The following is an 18,885-nucleotide window of genomic DNA, read 5'->3' on the forward strand; positions in this document are numbered from 1 at the left end:
CAGAAGGGTCATTATTGACCAAATAATACAAATTTTACACTTTTAATGAAACTTTGATGGCAACTTTGCATTAATAGTGTCACTATTTACAGAATAACACTTCATGACAACAGTTGTAAACATTCATGAATACTCCTTGATGTTCATGACTGTTATGTCATGTTTATGACAGTGTCATAAACCCCTTCAAATAAGGTGCTACCAAAGTCTTCATCATTGCAGAGCCCTGAAGGGTTAAGGCGGGTTTTCAAAAGTGAACTCTAAAATGAACTGGTAATCTAGCTTTTTACATGTGGAAAGTCCATTACAATAGTCTGGAACGAGAGGAAATGTGAGCATGAATAAGCATCTCAAGTTCCTGTTTTGACACAAACCTTATTCATACTTCAAAAGTCCAATCTGTCGCTTGATCAGAGAAAAAAACACGCTCTCCAGCTAAAGGGAGATATTTTTTAAGCTGGCTAATTTCTTCGTTTAGGCTCTCAAGAGTAAGCCAGGCAGAATAATTCATAATTTTTGAAGGCACAATACAGCTGAATGTTAACATAGATCACTTTTTTGTGCTTGCTTTTTGAACAAAACTGAATACATCCACAATAGCTAAATTTAGCTATTATGCTAATCCCTGCATATTTACACTGAAATGAATTGTGGTAATGTTGATTAATGTGTACTGTCCTAATCAAATGAGTAAAATATTGTTTACATCGCTTTTCCAATTCATCCACACCCCTTTGTTTTGGCACTATAGTGTGTGCCTGCATTTGATTCATTCAAGCACTAAAGGCACATGTTCACAAATAATTGTCATGTCATGTATAGGGAAGATGTTATGAGGGGGAAAAAAAACTACCAGACGTGCAAATAAACTGTTTATTCCTGCATGTATCTACCTTTAATAAAAGCAGCAGCCATAATTGAACTTTGAGTCAAGTGCAGGTGAGAAAACTTCATTTTCCCTTTTGGGAATTGAGTTAATTTATGAACTTCATATTCAGATTTGAATTAATCATCAGATTTAAAAATCATTGAAATGTAGTGTACATCCAAATGACACAATTTAAAAAATGGGATTTAATAAAATCTAATAATAACAACAATAACGCCGTGTGTCCTCAGAGCTGATGTTGGAAGTGTGCAGTTTTGACTTGTTGTTGTTTGGAGAAGCAGGACTCCAGCCAGGCCGTCTTCACAGGAACAGCCTGCTGGTTCTTATGGACCAGATCCAGCAGCTCCTGGTTTCACACAGAGCAGAGGAAAATTTCAGTGTTTAAGCGTCGAAAATTACTGCAGAACTGACACAGAGGCTTGCAAAGTTATTCACACCCCTTGAGCTTCCCCCCTTTGCAGCAACAAACTTCAATGTATTTTAATGGGATTTTATAGAGCAGCACAGAGTGAAGAGTGACTGTGAAGTGAATGAAAAAATATGTTTTTCTAAATACGCAAATATCGAAAGAATGTGGCAGTCAGATGTTCAGAGTCCATTGAAACAACGCTTTATTGAGCCACCTTCACTGACAACAGAGCTGCAAGTCTTTTAGCATATTCAGACTTTTGTTTTGGAGATTAATTTGGCCATTATATTACTAATTATGGGATGCTAACAGTCACCTAACAAAGAAAATGTAATGCTAAAACTGATCCAAAAGGTACTTTAACAAAGTACCTCATTCATCCACGAATGCGTGGGTGAATGAGTGTGATATTGTGTGTTTCAGGACGCAGTAAAAGTTATTTCTTTTCTTCTTTTTTTTTTTACATACTTGTTTTTTGTTTTGGTTAAATTGAACAGAATACATGTCACATTATATATGCAAAAAGTTTTGAAATGACTTCGTACTTGTTCTAATAACCTGGCATTTTAACAGCGGTGTACCATTTTGAGGCTGTTTTGGATAAACTACAGACAGGTGGTCTCTGTTTAATAATTAGGTGGTTTCTGGAGGAGATTAGCTGCACTGGATTTCATTTAGAGGCACCAAAGTGGTGGGGGTTGAATTCAAACACATGGTAAACTTATCAGATTTTTATTCGTTAGAACCAAATCGTCAATAATTTTCCTGCCACTTCACAATTAAATGCTGTGTTATGATGGCATATCGCAATAAAATACTTTGAAATTGGCGGCTGTTATGTGACAAAATGTGGAAAACCTTAAGGGGTGTGAATACTTCTGCTGTAAACTTGAGCTGACCTGTATTTGGATGTGATTCTCCACCTCTGCAACAATGTGTGTGACCTCTTCACTCATGACGTCCTCCTCGTCTCCGTCATACGTAGACTTCAGCTAAGGGGTTTCTCATTCTGTTCTCCATTACAAACCTCAAGCATTTAAAAAACTGTCGAATTTTGCACCCAGAAGTTAGGAAAAGGATATGTGATAAGGTAGCGGGCCAACCTCTTCCGTTCTGATGCGGGAATGTTGTAGAAAAACACTCGGACTCCCTTCATGAAGCTGGGCAGCTCCGCAGGGCTGAAGCTGCGTGGCAGAGCGGATGGACCGGGTTCTGTCTCATCCGTTGGCCCGTCTGTGCTCGGTAAAGGTGCTTGATTGGAAGCAGCAGTTGATGTTGCAGGTGTCTGATGAGAAACTGTTTTCTTGACAGCTCTGCTGTGATAATATCTGCCATTCAGATTAAGTGAAAACTGCAGCAGCTCTGCTCAGTACGGGCTCTGCCCTGGCAGGGGAACAATGAAGGATACATGAAGGTGGGAATGCCCCTGGAGGCCAGGTGTTTTCTGATGAGCCGCTCCGTCCCGTACCAGTTGAAACCTTTGGTGGAGTGACCGATGCGAGGAAGATGAACACTGGCTAAAGATACAAAAAGAGAAAACATGCTGAACTGAAGTCTGAACAAAATAAAACTGAGCACTAAACAAGAGATGCTCAGGTTATAAATATTATCTATGAGCTATTGCATGTCTGTCTTTCATTTTGGATCCATAGGAAGACATGATGCCTCAGAACCTACACTGAAAAAACACAAAATCTTACCAAGTATTTTTGGTGTAGTTTCTAGTGCAAATATCTTTGTACACTTGAAATAAGACAAAAGTAACTTACAAGTAACTTTTCAGCAAGCTACAGAAGCTTGTTTTAAGACAATAAATCCTTAATATTGATGAAAAACTACTGGTCCCACTGGCAGATTATTTCACTTACAACATGGAAAAATATCTTGTTACAAGTGAAACCAGACTAAAAATACTTGGCACGATTTTGTGTTTTTGGATGTTTTGGTGTTTTGACATGTCGAAACCTTCGGACCCTCATGCAGATTTGCTCCACTGGAACAAAGTCAATCCAACTGTGACACAAACTTTACACCACTGGCCCAGCATTGACATTAGGTGCCTGCATTCCTGAAGATTTACTCACCTCAGCATGATAAATGCTTGAAACTGAAACTAATGGCTTGCTCTACTTTATGATTAATTTGACTAATTACCATCTAACTTTTAAGGGGGCGTCCACAGACCACTGAAATATCATCCCATCAGTCGATCTTTAAATGAAACCAAACAGACATTATAAAGTAAGACGGCATCCTAGGCCGTACTGAAATGGTTAAATACCATTGAAGACCTTCACACCTTTGACCTCTGTATACATGCACTATTCTGAATAGAATAGCTTATAAAATGTCACCCATTCTTGAAAGACATGACATCACTTGGTGTCCCACAAATTTTGCTGTACCTTACTTACATTTAGACCTGCGTAACGCATTAATCAACACACCAACAAACAAGACCACAGGAGACAAAATTCATAGTAAACTTCATAAAATTGTTCCGTTCTTCCCCATACCGTTGTTTTTCTTAGCTGCAGAGTAAATCTTCTTCAGTCCTTCGTCCAAAGCACCGAGGAGGATCCCAGACAGGTTGTTGGCTTTGTCTCTTTTCTGTGCCACTATCAGGGCTAACTGGGGTGACGAGAAGGAGATTGAATCATGTTACCTCGTTATCTGATCACCGCTTGCAAGTCTGCAACCACACGAGAATCCAAGCAAGGTGCATCTTGTCATAATGAGCTCCAATATTGCAAAGATTTTGCACATATCGCAAAACACAAGCGTGAATTTTCCAAGCAGGTTTCAGCAACTCAGTTTGAAGGTTTTATGAGATGAAACAGTCCTGCCACGACAACATTTAAAACGTGTTTAAGGCCAACTTACTTTTTTTTTAAAGAATGTAAGATACTTTAAGACTATAGTTTAAGATACATAATTTTATTTTATTTTTGAAGCAGTTTGGAGTTTTACAGATTGCTCTGCGAACAGAACCTGCCTGATCTCGGCCGTCCAGTCTCGACTGTTTGTCGTCGATGGGGAAGAGGAGCACATTTCCCAGCTCCAAATCTGAAACAAAGATCCGCAGGGAATTCCAGTCTCCACCAAACCACAGAGACGAAGATGTCTAGTTGAATTACTGCTCATTTTCTTCGTCATTGCGGTTATCGTTACCTTTCATTTTCCCTGCCAACTCGTACCGCTTTCGTGGCTCATCTGATCTCACCTCCAGCGCCGTGAACAGGCCTCCTCTGCCCCACCGCCCTGAGTCATCTGCACACAAATTAACACTCTGATAAGAGGAAAATACAGCCCGAGACACGCTCCAAAGGTACTATGTTTTTGTTTATCAATTCCGTCACACAAACCATCCGGTCGCCATGGCTACATGGAGCCCTTACCAACACAGTGGACGATGATAGCACCTCCCCTCGCAGTGTGGGGATGAGTAACATCCCCCAGAACGTAGCGGATATCAGTGGAGGTTGAGTCTGTAGAGCACACGCTGATGTCATCCTCTTCCTCCTCTTCGTCTTCCTCCTCTTCTTCACTGTCTACAAGCTGCAGGCAAAGTGACTTATAGCCACAGGACTCCCACCAGGCCATTCTGCATGGATAGCCAAGAATCAAAAATAATTTATGAGTGACAAAAAACACAGGCATGTCAGAGCCCATGATGAAACAACTACAATATCTTTACTTTTTCCTGCGCTTCTCCTCTTCCTCCTGCCTCTTTTTGTCCTCCATCATCTTGGCTCTCTTGGCTGCAGCCTCCTGCCTCCTCTGCCGCCGGAGCTCCAGCTCTGCCTCAGTGAGAGGTTTCCTCTTCCTCGCTGGAATCGCAAACGCGACTGAAAGCGAAGACTGGAAGAGAATCGAATAATCAAGGACAAACGCCTCTCTAAATAATTCCTCATGGTTTTTAAAAATGTTAATAAAACCCCAGATAGTTGGGAGTAGCACATTATTAATAAAACTGTACATGTTTGTATGTATTTATGCTTCTCCATGTTGTAGACAGTAGGACCACAGGACAGGATGTTTTCTGTCTTAGTTACTTGATTTAATTTGGTCCTGTTTTACGTTACGTCGTTTTCTACTGAAGAATCTTTGGGAAGTGTAAAATATTAATCGCTCATTTCTACCTTCCTGGACTCAACACTTTCTGCTGCAGTTATGGGTAAGCTTATTGAAATAATTTATAAACCAATCAATTGCACGACAAATTTAAATGAGCTTTAGAAAGATTTTATAATTTGTTTGAGTTATGGTTTTGGTTGTGTGTGGATTTTATTTCAATTTTTACTTATTGTTTTGGGTTGTTTTGTTTATATATTTCGAACATTTAAAATGCCTTAATTCCAGTATTGATTGTTCTTTAGAAATGAACGTTTATTGATCCATAAGACGATGTTCTTGCATTATTTTTGTCATGATGTCTAAATTACTTGAAAATAGATCTCAAAATGACAATATTATTGTTTGTTGCAATAATTTCTTGGACAATTTATTGTCCAGAAAAATTCATTATCCGCCTTCGTTACTCCTGCTGTTTTTAATCTTTATTTCTGTACAGCATCTTTGAGTATCTGAAAATGAAGTTCAGAGATTCTCAGTTTGGATTTAGATGTTTGGACTTTGACTGGACCATTTACCCAAGAATATTGTTCTGTCCTTCGATCTATTGTATTATAAATCACCTTATACTTTTAAGTGTGTTGTCTTTTTGGAAGGCGAGACTAATCAATTAGTTTTCCCTGCTCAAGAGATTCATCATCTCCGCAGCATGATGCTGCCACCACCATGTTTCATTGTGGGGATGGTGTGTTTAGGGAAAGTTTTAGTCTCATCCAACCAGTTGCTACAGTATGTCTCCTAAATGGTCTGTGGTAACCAGCTTTTTCCTTCACCTTTGACCTTTTGGTCTTCATGATGCTTTTGGTTCTCTAAACCTGGATTTATACAAAGATTAAATTTTACACAATTTTACTCCATTTACTATTTAGGTGACTAAAAGCCTACCGGATTTTAATGAGAATTTTATCCCCAAAAATGTCTGACAAGTATTTTTCCCTTCACTACAAGACGCTGTAAAATTCAGAGTGACACCATAAACAAAACTAGATTTGTATTTCTTAGTCTATACATATCTAGAAAAGCAAATTACTTTCCTTTTCTTTTCTTTTTGTTTTAGATAAAAAAAAAAGGTTTTTGAAACATGGGAGACACAGAATGTGGGCCATGAGATCAAATGATCATTTGATCTTTTTTTTTTTTTCCCCCCCATCAGCTTTGGTGATTTCATGAGTCCACAAACTTCATTTCCTTTGCAGCTATTTCAAGTTAACTGGGACAAAACATCATCAGCTTTTCACTAAAGGAAACTGATCTCGTTTTATGCATCTGTGGCAGGAAAAGTAGAGCAAACCTCCAGGTTTCACATTTTGCTAAATGTGAAAGCTGGAATGAAACGCGTTTCATTAAACAAGTCAAATCAGTCGGTCAGGTGACAGTCGGCTGAGAGCAGGTCTGTGTTTTCAGCTTTATTAGTCCAAGTGGGACACCGACATCCTGGACTCAAAAGTGGAAGCAATGAATGTTTTTTTTCTTTAAGCAAAAACTAATTTAGTGGCTTGTCCTTAAGCTATAATGACTTAAATAAATAAATGATGCTGGGAGCAAAATGTTGATATTATTTTCTGATGATAACTGTTCAATGGTCATATGGAACAGATGAAAACTGCAAGGATTGACGGAAAACACTTTTAATGGGAAAATTATCTGGAATTACACTTCTTTTTTTTCAAACTTATCTAGAGCTGAAACGATTAATCGCCTTAATCATGATTAATCGATTATTGAAATAACTAATTTAGTAATCGATTAATCGCTAACTGGGGAACACAGAGTGTAAAACATGATATCTGGTGAGAGAAAACCACCTTCAGAGCAGTACTCTACAAACTCTACAAAGAGTTTTTTTGGCGGTAAAAATGTTCTCACCAGAACTCTTTAATAAAAACATAATTTTAGCTTCAGCAACTATTGATGTGAAGTTAAGCTAACTGGGTTGAGCTTTTCACTTGTTGATATTTGAAGTATTTTTGTTTAAGGTGTACACTAAAGAAATGTTCTTATACATTTGAGGCAATAACATGTTTATTTTAAATTAATTGAATTATTTGTTGATTTGCACTTTCTCATGCATTTCTATTGTATTAAATAAGCTGGTTAAATAAAAAATTTGCAGAATGTTATTTTGATTACTTGATTAATCGACGGAATACTCAGTTACTAAAAATAATCGTTAGCTGCAGCTTTATACTTATCCAGACTTGGAAAAAAACAACCTTGAATCAAATTCCAGACTTTACGAGATAGCAGAATTCCCAAATACCAGTGGAACATTTCTCTTAGTTGGAAGTGAAAGTGACAGAGTCTTACTCCAGCTTTGCGCCGCAGAGCTCGTCCCTCTCCTGCCGCTTTCTGAAACTCGGCCATCTGCTCTTCCAGGACCCGGTCAAAGCTCCTCTGGTCCTCTGAGCTCGGGTCTTTACTGTAGTCTTTCCCCTCAAAGAAGTACATGTGATCTGCAGGGTGAGACGATACGACGGTTGGATTAATCCAGGGCTGCAAATAACGATTATTTTAGTAATCAATTGATCAATTATTCTGACGATTAATCACGTTTTTTAAAGCAAATTTGACAGATTTTTCATTGAAGCAATATTAGAAATTCATTTTAAAAAACAAATAAAGAAAAATAACTCAAATCCTTTTTTAAATAATAAACATTTTGTTGCCTAAAATTTGAAAAACATGGCATTCCTTCAGTAAATCTGAAAAAGATGAAGCTGAAACTATGCCACCTGAGGAGTTTTGACTAAAACATTCTTATTTGTGAGCCTCTATACTTCAGTATTACGATTAATCATTAATCATTAATCATTTACTAAACTAGTTGACGATTATTTTAATAATCCAAACCTACATTAATCAAGCCAGGAAGTTGAGTCATGAAACAAACTGCAGACAAGAACAGGCTGATTCCTTACTGCTAAGTAGAAACTTGGACTAAAAAGCTATTTTTTAAAATTGTTTTACTAACTTTTGTAGACATGTTTGAGATTAAAGATAAAAATGACAGACATATAAAATGATTAGTCATTCAGACTAATTTGGGATTTAAAATCGCTTACTCTGCTCATCAGAATCAGACTCGTTCTCCACCTCTTCTTCTAGTGGTGAGAATCCATCATCATCATCATCATCATCATCCACCCACTGACCATCCTGTGACGGGCCCAGTATCTTCTCCAGTCTGACTTCCTGTATCGAGCTCTCGTCCGACGATAAAAGCTTATCTACTCCGAACTTCAAGATCTCGCTCAGCTGTTGAGGAGAAATCAAAAAGAGAGCTGGAAGAAGATCGGAGGGATCATGTTGACGGCGTGTTTCTGTTAAAAGATCACCGACCTGCAGACCCGCCGCAGCTGACTGCGCCTGATCCAGCAAAGAGAAGCGGCCCTCTTCAATAACAGTGTTGGTGAGCTGCAGCTTGGATACGGCTCGAGAGTACATGATCTCCTCCACGGTGTCTCTCGCAAGGAGGCGGATCACTTTCACAGGCCTGGAAAACATCAGGGTTCCTCAAAGGTTATCAATCAATCAATCAATCAATCAATCAATCAATCAATCAATCAATCAAATTTTATTTGTATAGCACATTTCAGCAGCAAGGCATTTCAAAGTGCTTTACATCATATCAAACACAGAAACACAATGCAAGATAGAATCAACAGTCAAAACACGACATTAAGTCAGGTTCCATCAATAAATTTGTAATTGATTACGTTTCAAATACAAAAGAATTTGTATTTAAAATGTTTTTGTATTTGAATTTCTGTGGGTTTTTAGTCGAGTTTGCATCCATAGAAGGTTTACCTGTTACACTCCTACTGTGTTATATGGAACTAAATATCTGTTGCTATTTTTATTCCCACTCACAATCACACAGTTTAAAACGATGTAAACAGCATTTTAATGGGCTTCTGGCACGAGGCTCCGTACACCTCTTTCATGAAATTTCGAGCAGGGACTCCGTCGTCCCTCACGGATTTTTGTGCAATTCTATGGTACCTGTTAGTGTCTAGAATTTACAGGGTTTGTGTTACGCGCACTGACCCTCAGTCACTCGCCGTTTTTCTTCCGGCACTAGGCTCCGTACACCTCTTTCGTTAGAGAGACGAACTGCGGAAACGATGGTAAATATCAAACCAGAGAGGACGCAGCTTCCACATTTTACCACGGGAGGGTCAGGTCCGCTTTTCAAATCTCAAAGCCAAGCTCAAAATTTGGTAAAAAAGAAAGAAATATTTTGCATCATTAGTGAATGCGTTCAAAGCGAATAGACATGTTTAGATCTGAGCAGGGTCTTTTTCAGACAATGACTTACACACATTTATATAACCAGACAAAAATGTCTAAGGGTCTTTTTTTCTAGAAACTTCTGGACATTTTAAGTGCAAAGTCCGAACTCTTGACACTGTTTGAACAATAACAGAGTCTCGTTGTGTTTGGATGCCAAAGATAATGAATCAACAAAATGATGAAAGTGGCTTCACATGTTCAAACTGTGCATAGGGTCATCGCTTCTTTTACTGATCTGGATCAGTTTAGATAAGCTTTATTTCAACATTCGCGGTTCTTAGACTTTTCAAATAAGGAGCATCAAAGCCTAAAGGCAAACATTTTATAGTAGACACTGAAAATTTTTATATCCATTCCTAAAAATAGCCACTTTAATGATTTTGTTTGGCAGTTTAGTTTAGCCACAGGTCGAGTTCAACCAGATTTAAAATTGGTCTAAAACCTAAACAAGGAGTACATTTAATATGAAGTACTAAGATTTTTGGTTAGAAAATGTAAGAAGTATCCTTAATTTTCCTTTTTCCATACTTATCAAGATTTGGAAAATTTTGCCAAAAGTAAATTCTATATGTTCACACACTTTTCGAGGCTCCATAGGAGTCCTGCGAGTCTACGTAATTTTCGCCATTTGCTCTGAACCTAAAAAGTATGAAAAGACGGGGGAGTAGATCAACAGAGAAGATAACTTAATTATTAAACATAATTGTTTCAGCGCTACACTGGTTGTGTCTCATTTGAATAAAAACTAAACTTAAAATAAATGGTAACCCATAAAAGCATCAGTCTGAAGAGAAAGGTCAGCGTTTTAGATGACGTTTCCTTCAGCAGGTAGCCTGAATGTTTCTAGTAGTTTCCATCAAGGTTGTCGGAGCACAATGCTGAGCTGTGAACAGGAAGAGCTCTTTCACACCAACAGGCAGATAACACTCCTGGCAGCTACAGATAACATTACTGGCATGAACAGGTCTACTTTCCCACACTTGCGAAAGCAATATCTGAAAATAAAAGGGAAGTCTTTCTTATGCAGAGTAAAATGCATTAATGCCAGTAATCAGATAGATTGTTTGCTATGCAGCTTCGTTGGAATGTTCAAAGTGCATCACCTGTTCTGGCCAATCCGATGGCAGCGCGCCGCGGCCTGCAGGTCGTTTTGGGGGTTGAAGTCACTGTCCACGAAAATAACAGTGTCAGCAGCTGTAAGGTTGAGGCCAACTCCGCCTGAAAGGACGGCGTTGTAAAGAGAAAACAGAGATCGTCTAAAGAGTCCAAACTTTCAGGTCTGACCGTTTCTGTGCTTCAGGATTTACAGCACAAAGCGTTAAAAAATGCCCTGCTGTATGGATTAAAAGGCCATAGAAACTGGAAACTTATACTGGAACTTATTTTTGTTAAAGATCCTTCAATAAGCTGCTAAGTGATTACGTCAGCTTTTTTTACTATTATTATTATTTTTTAACATGCCGTCTCAGTAGTTACATACTTTGAGCTAAGTGTGACTGTAGTGTGCAGTTGGGACATTTATAAAGCTTGAAGAAAGCGAAAGCTGTGACAGGAAATCGCCCTTGTTTCCCTCTGTTGAAAAAAAACAAAACAACTTCTGGCCTTGTTAGCACCAGACTAACATTCTGCTGCAGATCATATCGTTGTCTGATCCGTCCCTTTTCCTGTTTCTGTGTATTCTAGAAACTCAAAGTTTACGGACACGGTGTCTTGCAAGGGACCCCTTGAACTTTTTCACATTCTATAATGTTGCAACCGCATACATCAATGTGCTATGCTCAGATTGTGAGAGATGAGCCAACAAAAAAAACAGTAGCACATAATGCTAAAGTAAAAGAAAAATGGACTTATGGATTCCCCAAACTTTCAACATGTCTTAAAAATAGCAGTGTGGTCTGCAGTTACACGCTATACCGAATCATAATATCAGTATGTGCAATATTGCACCATGCGATATTGAGGAGGATGTGTGGTAATTCCAGTCTCTCGATGTGTCAGGCTGAAAACATGCATAGAAATAACAAAAGCAACGTTTTACTTTCCTTCAACTTTGGAATTTTTTAAAATCTGTTCTGTAAAATTTTAATAAAACTGACAGCGGTTTTAGTTTAATGTTATGAAGTTCACTTTTTCACTTTTGCAAGGCACCGTATGCAGAAAGGCTCACTTTTAAAACAACAAATTTAAATGAAGCAGAATTATGCTTCATTTTGCAGCAATCTGGGTGCTGCAAAATAAAAGTGAAAGGATAACAATGTCTGTAAACCGAGTTACTATGTAACAAAAGGTGAAAATCCAAGACATGGAACATTTTTCTAGCTTTTCATTCTGTATTTTAAACAAAAAAATAAATTCCAGTCACCTGCTTTAGTGCTGAGCAAAAACACAAAGATATCTTTGCTGCTGAAGTTCTTCACAGCAAGGTTTCGCTCTTCACCTCGAACCGACCCATCCATGCGTTCGTAGCTGTAACCTGAACAGAAAAACTAATTATGGTGCATGGCAAGGATTAAGCACAGAAAAGTGTCACTTGGCGAGAAGCGAGGCACATCCTGCATCGGTTGCTAGGGAAACACAGGACTAATAAACTTTTCAGCCTGTGATCCCCTATTTGCAACATAGTAACTTCCTAAAAGTTCACATATTATAATAATATAAGTAAAATAATTGTATGTATTTTAATATGAATTTATTTTATATAAATGATACAAAATATAAATGTTGCCTTGCAGCAAGAAGATCCTGGGTTTGATTCCCCGCCCGGGGTCTTTCTGCACGGAGTTTGCATGTTCTCCCTGTGTATGCGTGGGTTCTCTCCGGGTTCTACCCGGGTTCTCCGGCTTCCTCCCACAGTCCAAAAACATGACTGTCAGGTAAATTGGTCTCTCTAAATTCTCCCTAGGTGTGAGTGTGTGTGTGCATGGTTGTGTGTCTCTGTGTTGCCCTGCGACAGACTGGCGACCTGTCCAGGGTGACCCCGCCTCTCGCCCGGAACGTGAGCTAGAGATAGACACCAGCAACCCTCCTGACCCCACTAGGGACAAAGGTGTTAGAAAATCGATGGATGGATGATAATCATTTAATGAGACACTGACACTTAATGGGAGATTAAATCAACAACAACATATATTGCTATAGACAACTGATCAGTATCAACAGATAATACGTCTGATAGAATATTCAATATTGTCACCTTCCTAAAATAATGGACAAAAGTGTTTTTTTTTTAGGAAAGAAAGAGATGGTGACTTTTTTTTGGCAAAACGTGACGTAGGCCATTATCTTAGGAAGGTGACGACATACAAAACATTCACTAAACTCTGATCCGAACCGCACGGCATTCTGGGAGGTGTAAGCAGATGAAAGGCTTTAACCGCTTGGACCTCTCACGGCCAGCTAAGTTAAGTTGGTGGCATCAACTAACTCACACACTCTTTGGTTGCCTAGCAACTCACTCACATAATGGTAACGTGCACAGCAGTAGTTTCATGTTTTGCCACTGAGACTCATTACTGATTAAAAATAAAAAAACAACTGCAGGGAGTGAAAATTACTGATAAAACAGAAAGGGCACGCAGGCCACCAGTTTTCCTATAATTTAGTTATTTCAACCTAATACCAATCAATAATCATCGATATTGAATGATGTAAAATGTTTAAATTGTGTTATGTTTTTTTTGCCATTTCGTCCACAAATATTAGGATATTAATGTACTTATTTAATTTTCACCCAGTTGGCTCTACGTTCACCTCCAAGGGTCAAATCATATGATTCTGAATAACCTTTTGCGACCCCCACTTGGTGTCTCACAGAACCTGAATCAACACAGCAGTCCTGTCTCTGTATTGCAGACAAAGCTTTTTAGTGCAAAATAAATGAACTAATAATGTTGAGCAAAGTTTTAAAATGATAGAATAGGGTGTTGATACGCTTGAAAAGGCAAGTAACATAAATTGTGAGAATTACATTGACAGATGATGTCCAGACGTGTGTATTTTGTCCCACTCACCTCTGTACTCCATGTAGTCCTGAAGGATGTCCAGCATCCTCGTCATCTGAGAGAACAACAGGACACGGTGGCCCCTTCATCCAAAACAAAATGGAGAACTGTAAGATCATATCTGCTGAAGGGGTGTCCAGATTTTTCAACTTAGATTAAATTTGTTGCCTTCGTATTTAGAAATGCAGTAAACATCCCAGCAAACACAGACCCGACAGAGCTTAAAATTCCACTAGAGGGAGCCAAACAATAAGCATCGTGGATGTGCCCACCCTGTGTGTAGAAAGGCCAGGATGCTGTCCAGCAGGCACAGCTTTCCACTGGCTTCGATGAGGTGATCCCCGATCTGAAAGGGCTCCGGTTCCACCCCTAAAAACAGGAAGGAGGGACAGAATCACTCAGACACAACTCCAGCTTCTACAACCGAACCCCAGATGCATTTCGCCGCGTCTCACCGTCAAACAGGTATGGGTGGTCGACGCACTTTCTCAAATTCACCAAGATGTTCAGCAGTCTGTTTTTGCTGCCTTGCTCGTTTACAAAAGCGTCTGAAATTTTCCACACAGAGAGAGATAAGTGGATTTTTTTGTTTTGTTTTACAAATATCACCTTTGTTGCCAAGTGTCAGAACGCTGCGACTCACCATAATCCCGCATTAGAATGGCTTTGTAGTATTTCTTCTGCAAAGCTGACATGCCGTGGTACACCACCAGCTCTGTCTTCTTGGGCAGATCAAAAGCCACCTCCGACTTTACTCTACGGAGCAGAAAAGGCTCCAAGATGCTTTGAAGCTCTGAAGCTAGCAGACACGAAACATTGTATCATACGTATGTATCTTTTAACATGTCAACCTGAATCCTTTGTAGATAAGTAATAACATTTTGTTCAAACTAACCCCTTGAACCTCTTCCACAATGCACAACATGTGATAGACCAACACAAAGCGGTGCATGTTATGAAGAGAAAGAAAAAAAAAAGGCTACATGGTTTCGACAATGGAATTAGAAACGGTTTTCAACAAAGAAGAACAGGAATTGTGTCAATTGGTAACTTCTTATAGGAGCGGACAGAAGACACATGCAGGATACTTTTAGGTTCAGTCCTGGGATTCCTCACGTTTCATTCCTACATGTGTACAGTCTTTACACTGGCTCCCTGTAGCTCAAAGAATAGACTACAAAATACTGTTGTTAGTTTATAAATCACTGAACCTAGCAGCACAACACTGAAGATCTGCTGTTGTCATAGCAACCTTCCAGACCTCTCAGGTCTTCTGGTTCTGGTTCTGGTTCTGGTTCTGCTCTGCGTCCCCAGAATCAGAACCAAACATGGAGACGCAGCATTCAAATCTGGAACAAACTTCCAGAAAACTGCAAAACAGCTGAAACACTGACTTCCTTTAATTCTAGTCTAAAGGCCCACCTGTTTAGAGTTGCCTCTGATTAGCAGTTAGTGGAACATTAATGAATATTGATGTGCATTTTGGTTGATGATTTTAATAATGGCATCAGACACCAACTTTATAATGTTTATATGACATAAAGTCCTGTTGCTTAAATGTGCTACACAACTAACCATCATTATTATTATTATCTTGTTTCACAAATAAAAGTCTGAAAAGTATGGCATGCATTTGTGCTCAGGACCAATTACTCCAATGATACCTCTAAATAAAAGCCAATGCAATCAACTGCTCTCAGAACCCACCTAATTAGTAAACAGAGACTAAACACTGAGGTGGAGGTTCACTTTCCAACAGGTCAATGATCTTTTGTGTCGGTTTATCACATAAAACAACATTAAAGTTTATGGTTGTAATGTTTAAATATACTTTTACTCTGTATACACGAGTCGCATTGTAATTTTAAAGCATACCCAGAGCAGGTCGACTTCGCACATTGGAGTACGAGCTGACAAAGTTGTCAGCCTCTTCCGGTGTGAAGATGCTGGGCTGAATGAAGCTCAGCAGGGAGTAGAGCTCCTGCAGGTTGTTCTGAACGGGAGTCCCTGTGAGCAGGAGTCTGAAACCAACTGAAAACTAAGCAAGAAACACACAAGCCAACAGAGCTGATGTTCAGAGAAAGTACGAATGAGAAACATTAGAAGACAAAGCAGTGAAGAGGCTCTTCAAGACACGATGCAGTACCTCTGTCAAGGTTTTGTGCAGCAGAGAGTTTTGGTTCTTCAGCCGGTGAGCTTCGTCCACAACGAGCACCTCCCACCTCCACCTGAGGAGGAGCAACGTGTAAAAATGAGAGGAAACGGAGGGACGCGTCATAAAGTGATCGCACAAGCAGGCTTTATAGATTCACCAGTCCTGCAACGTCGGCAAAAATCATTCCACTCACAGCCGTTCTTTGGTCTCTTTAACAATCCACACCCACCTTAGTCACAACTCAAACGTCAACAAAGCCAAGTGAGCGAGAACCCACTGACCTTTTCAAGAACGATGCATCTTTGAGGCACAGCTGCGAATGAAATAATGACATATATACATGTTCAAGGTCCAAGCCAACGAAACTTTCAGCCATTTTGTTTTCGCCCAGCAGACGCAGACCTCATACGTGGTGAGCAGAACCTGGAAGTCCTGAGCGGTTTTTTCCCTCTGAATCTCAGCCCGTCTCTCTTTGTCTCCTTTGTAGCACAGCACAGTCAGAGACGGGGCAAAGCTGCGAAATGAGTTACAACTGGAATAATTTATACATTTACAGATGGGGCTAAAGCACCGACAGATTTGACTCTACCTTTCCAACTCCTTTCTCCAGTTCTCCATGACAGACAGGGGGCTCAGCACCAGAAACGGACCTTTCTTCCCCAGAGCTCCTGACTCGTACACCAGCAGAGAGATGGTCTGGAGAAGAAGTTCATTAAATGTGTACAAAAGAAGCAGAACTGGGAATTGTTCCTCCTGTTTCCAAACAACAGATTTAATGTCTTGACATTCTGCACTCTTTTGGAGGTTTCCACAGAAATTCAAACTGAAACTTTTAACAAAAATAAAAAGAGAGAAAAGTGGAGAACAGCAACAAGGAGTTCTGATTACTTTCAACAAACCAACAGATTTCCTGGCAAATCTCAAGAAATTTGAGAACTGAACTGTAATTTTATCTGCTCAACTAAATCCAGTTTTAGCAGAAGAACATCGATAACTTATGAGACATGTTTTCCACAATAATAAAAATGCATTTACCTGTTTCTCACTAGGGGTTGGCACTTATCATACAGTTTATCATTTATCAGTAAAATAAATTCTTATTACACAAATTTTGATGTATTGTTCTCAATACATTTCTGTTACAAAATTTTTTTTACTAAAACATTATTTTTAACCATTTTCTCCACTGTTTTTTGCCACGAGAGCATCAATAAATATCAGTAAATTCAAAAATATGATTACATGAAGCTCCTGTGTGCAGTTTGGTGATAAAAAAAAAAAAAAAAAAATCACATTTCTTGAAATAAGTGGCATCCTGCAGAAGCTTGTTTCAAATAGGAATAGCAGCATTTGTGTTTGTGTGGCTATGAATGATGTATCATGCAGTCACAGAGATACAGTTAATTTTAAAAAAATGATTAAATAGCTTTTTATTGTCGCTTTAGTAAGGCAGAATGTCATGATAAAATTCTAAGTCCATACCACCCACTTCTATTACTGGCACCATAGTGTTTTGCAAGCGAGAATAATGCACGCAATGTGTATAACTCACAAACAAAATAAATGACAAACTCTGAAACATGCAAACAATGGTCCTACAGCTTTGATATCGTGTTAAGACATACCAAAAAAAAATTGCACTATGGAGACTCATATAGTCTAAAATTGCTGCCCAGACCTTACATAGTCAATATGGAAGGTAAGTTGATGAATCTTAAGCACACCTGGCAGGTTTTACCCAAACCCATCTCATCCCCTAAGATGCAGCCCTGCTGGTCGTTGAGGCTCTGGGTCAGCCACTGCACCCCGTCCAGCTGGTAGGCTCTCAGCTGTATCCCTGGAAACAAGCAGGTCACCCAAAGCTGTCACTAGCAAACCACTCGTCCACAGACACGTACAGGTTTTAAAAACCACAGAACTGAGTTCTATAAACACATACTGACAATAGTTTATAACTAAAGGGAGCGCTGGGTCACTGTTTGAATGAACGTATACAAAGTTTGTAACTTCAGTCAACAAGAACTCCGTACCTCGTAAACCAAACGTCTGCAGGTCGCGCTGACTGAGAGCCGTCTTCTTTTTCTCGGTTATGGTGTTTCTTATTTTCCCCAATATGTCAGACATGTTGAAAGGAACAGAATGCGTTTATATGTCACAGTGTTGTAAACATGTACAGCTCTCGCTCTGTTTTTCCGTGGAAGACTTCCTGGTTGGGTGACGTGACGGCGCAGAAAGCGCGAGCGCGCTTTTTAAAGGGGCAGTGTTATGTCATGTGTTTTCCAGCCACGTCGAATCACAATCAAGTAACTATGTTACCTTCAGTTATTATAAATATGCCATATATGTTAACCCTTTCACAACATTTTTACCAGCGTTACACTGAGAAGTAGTTAATATATCGAGCTCAGCAGATGCTCAGTTGCTAATTGCTGCTGGCTAGTCTGAAGGAGCTGAGTGGAGTCGTTGCTAGGCAGAGCTGCTCTGTGAGGCGGAAGCATGATGCTTGGAAACTGCAGCGCTGAGGAGGAGCTGCGCCTTGAAGGCGGAGCTAAGTCCAACCAGGCTTTGCACAGCTTAACGGTTGCCAAGGAAGATTATTGCATCTCTCAAACATGTGTGAAACAATCAAGACAACACTCCAGGTGTTTGATGAGGGAATAACATAACATGACGCAACGCTTAAAACGGGTGATTTTTCACAATACCCCAAGTGTATTTGCATGCTGGATTATGATGCTTTTTAACTGATGGCTTCTTCCTCTCTGAGCGGCTTTCAGTACAGGACTTGTTCCAAAGTGGATAATGGCATTCTCTCACAGTCTGTTGCTTTTGTTTTGAGATTGAGCTGCACATTTTGATGTTCATCTCCAGGACGCAGAAGCATTCAACATTTATATGGTGTTCATACTTGTGTATTATTGCTTGAAACGACGACCCTGGCACCTTCAAACATCTGGAAGTCAAACCGAAGGACGAACCAGACTTGCTCGGGTCCACAACTCTC

General features: G+C 39.4%; 1 protein-coding gene across 1 annotated transcript; it reads right to left on the bottom strand.

Annotated features, from left to right (window-relative positions):
• Positions 1-737: 737 nt before the first annotated feature.
• chd1l (chromodomain helicase DNA binding protein 1-like) lies at positions 738-18,109 on the bottom strand. Its single transcript, XM_032573049.1, has 25 exons — positions 17,912-18,109; positions 17,606-17,718; positions 16,471-16,577; positions 16,284-16,395; positions 16,163-16,194; positions 15,873-15,954; positions 15,602-15,764; positions 14,370-14,525; positions 14,182-14,274; positions 13,999-14,095; positions 13,736-13,809; positions 12,088-12,198; positions 10,829-10,943; positions 8,772-8,925; positions 8,495-8,687; positions 7,740-7,885; positions 4,996-5,159; positions 4,697-4,902; positions 4,470-4,568; positions 4,294-4,364; positions 3,815-3,929; positions 2,707-2,815; positions 2,381-2,626; positions 2,198-2,279; positions 738-1,235 (listed from the first exon to the last, which is right to left on the bottom strand). Exons 1-25 carry the CDS (start codon positions 18,003-18,005, stop codon positions 1,116-1,118), a joined length of 3,054 nt encoding a protein of 1,017 aa, XP_032428940.1. The 5' UTR covers positions 18,006-18,109; the 3' UTR covers positions 738-1,115.
• Positions 18,110-18,885: the final 776 nt, after the last annotated feature.

Source organism: Xiphophorus hellerii, chromosome 9 (genome assembly GCF_003331165.1).
Source record: "Xiphophorus hellerii strain 12219 chromosome 9, Xiphophorus_hellerii-4.1, whole genome shotgun sequence".
Lineage (NCBI taxonomy): Eukaryota > Metazoa > Chordata > Actinopteri > Cyprinodontiformes > Poeciliidae > Xiphophorus > Xiphophorus hellerii.

Bases quoted from the DNA above. Each gene is read 5' to 3' on its own strand.
- chd1l (XM_032573049.1), bottom strand. From the start codon at position 18,005: ATGTCTGACATATTGGGGAAAATAAGAAACACCATAACCGAGAAAAAG. The intron at 17,719-17,911 runs GTACGGAGTTCT...GCTTGTTTCCAG, and splicing joins GCAGACGTTTGGTTTACGAG to GGATACAGCTGAGAGCCTAC. The intron at 16,578-17,605 runs GTGTGCTTAAGA...CTTCTTCTCCAG, and splicing joins GTTTGGGTAAAACCTGCCAG to ACCATCTCTCTGCTGGTGTA.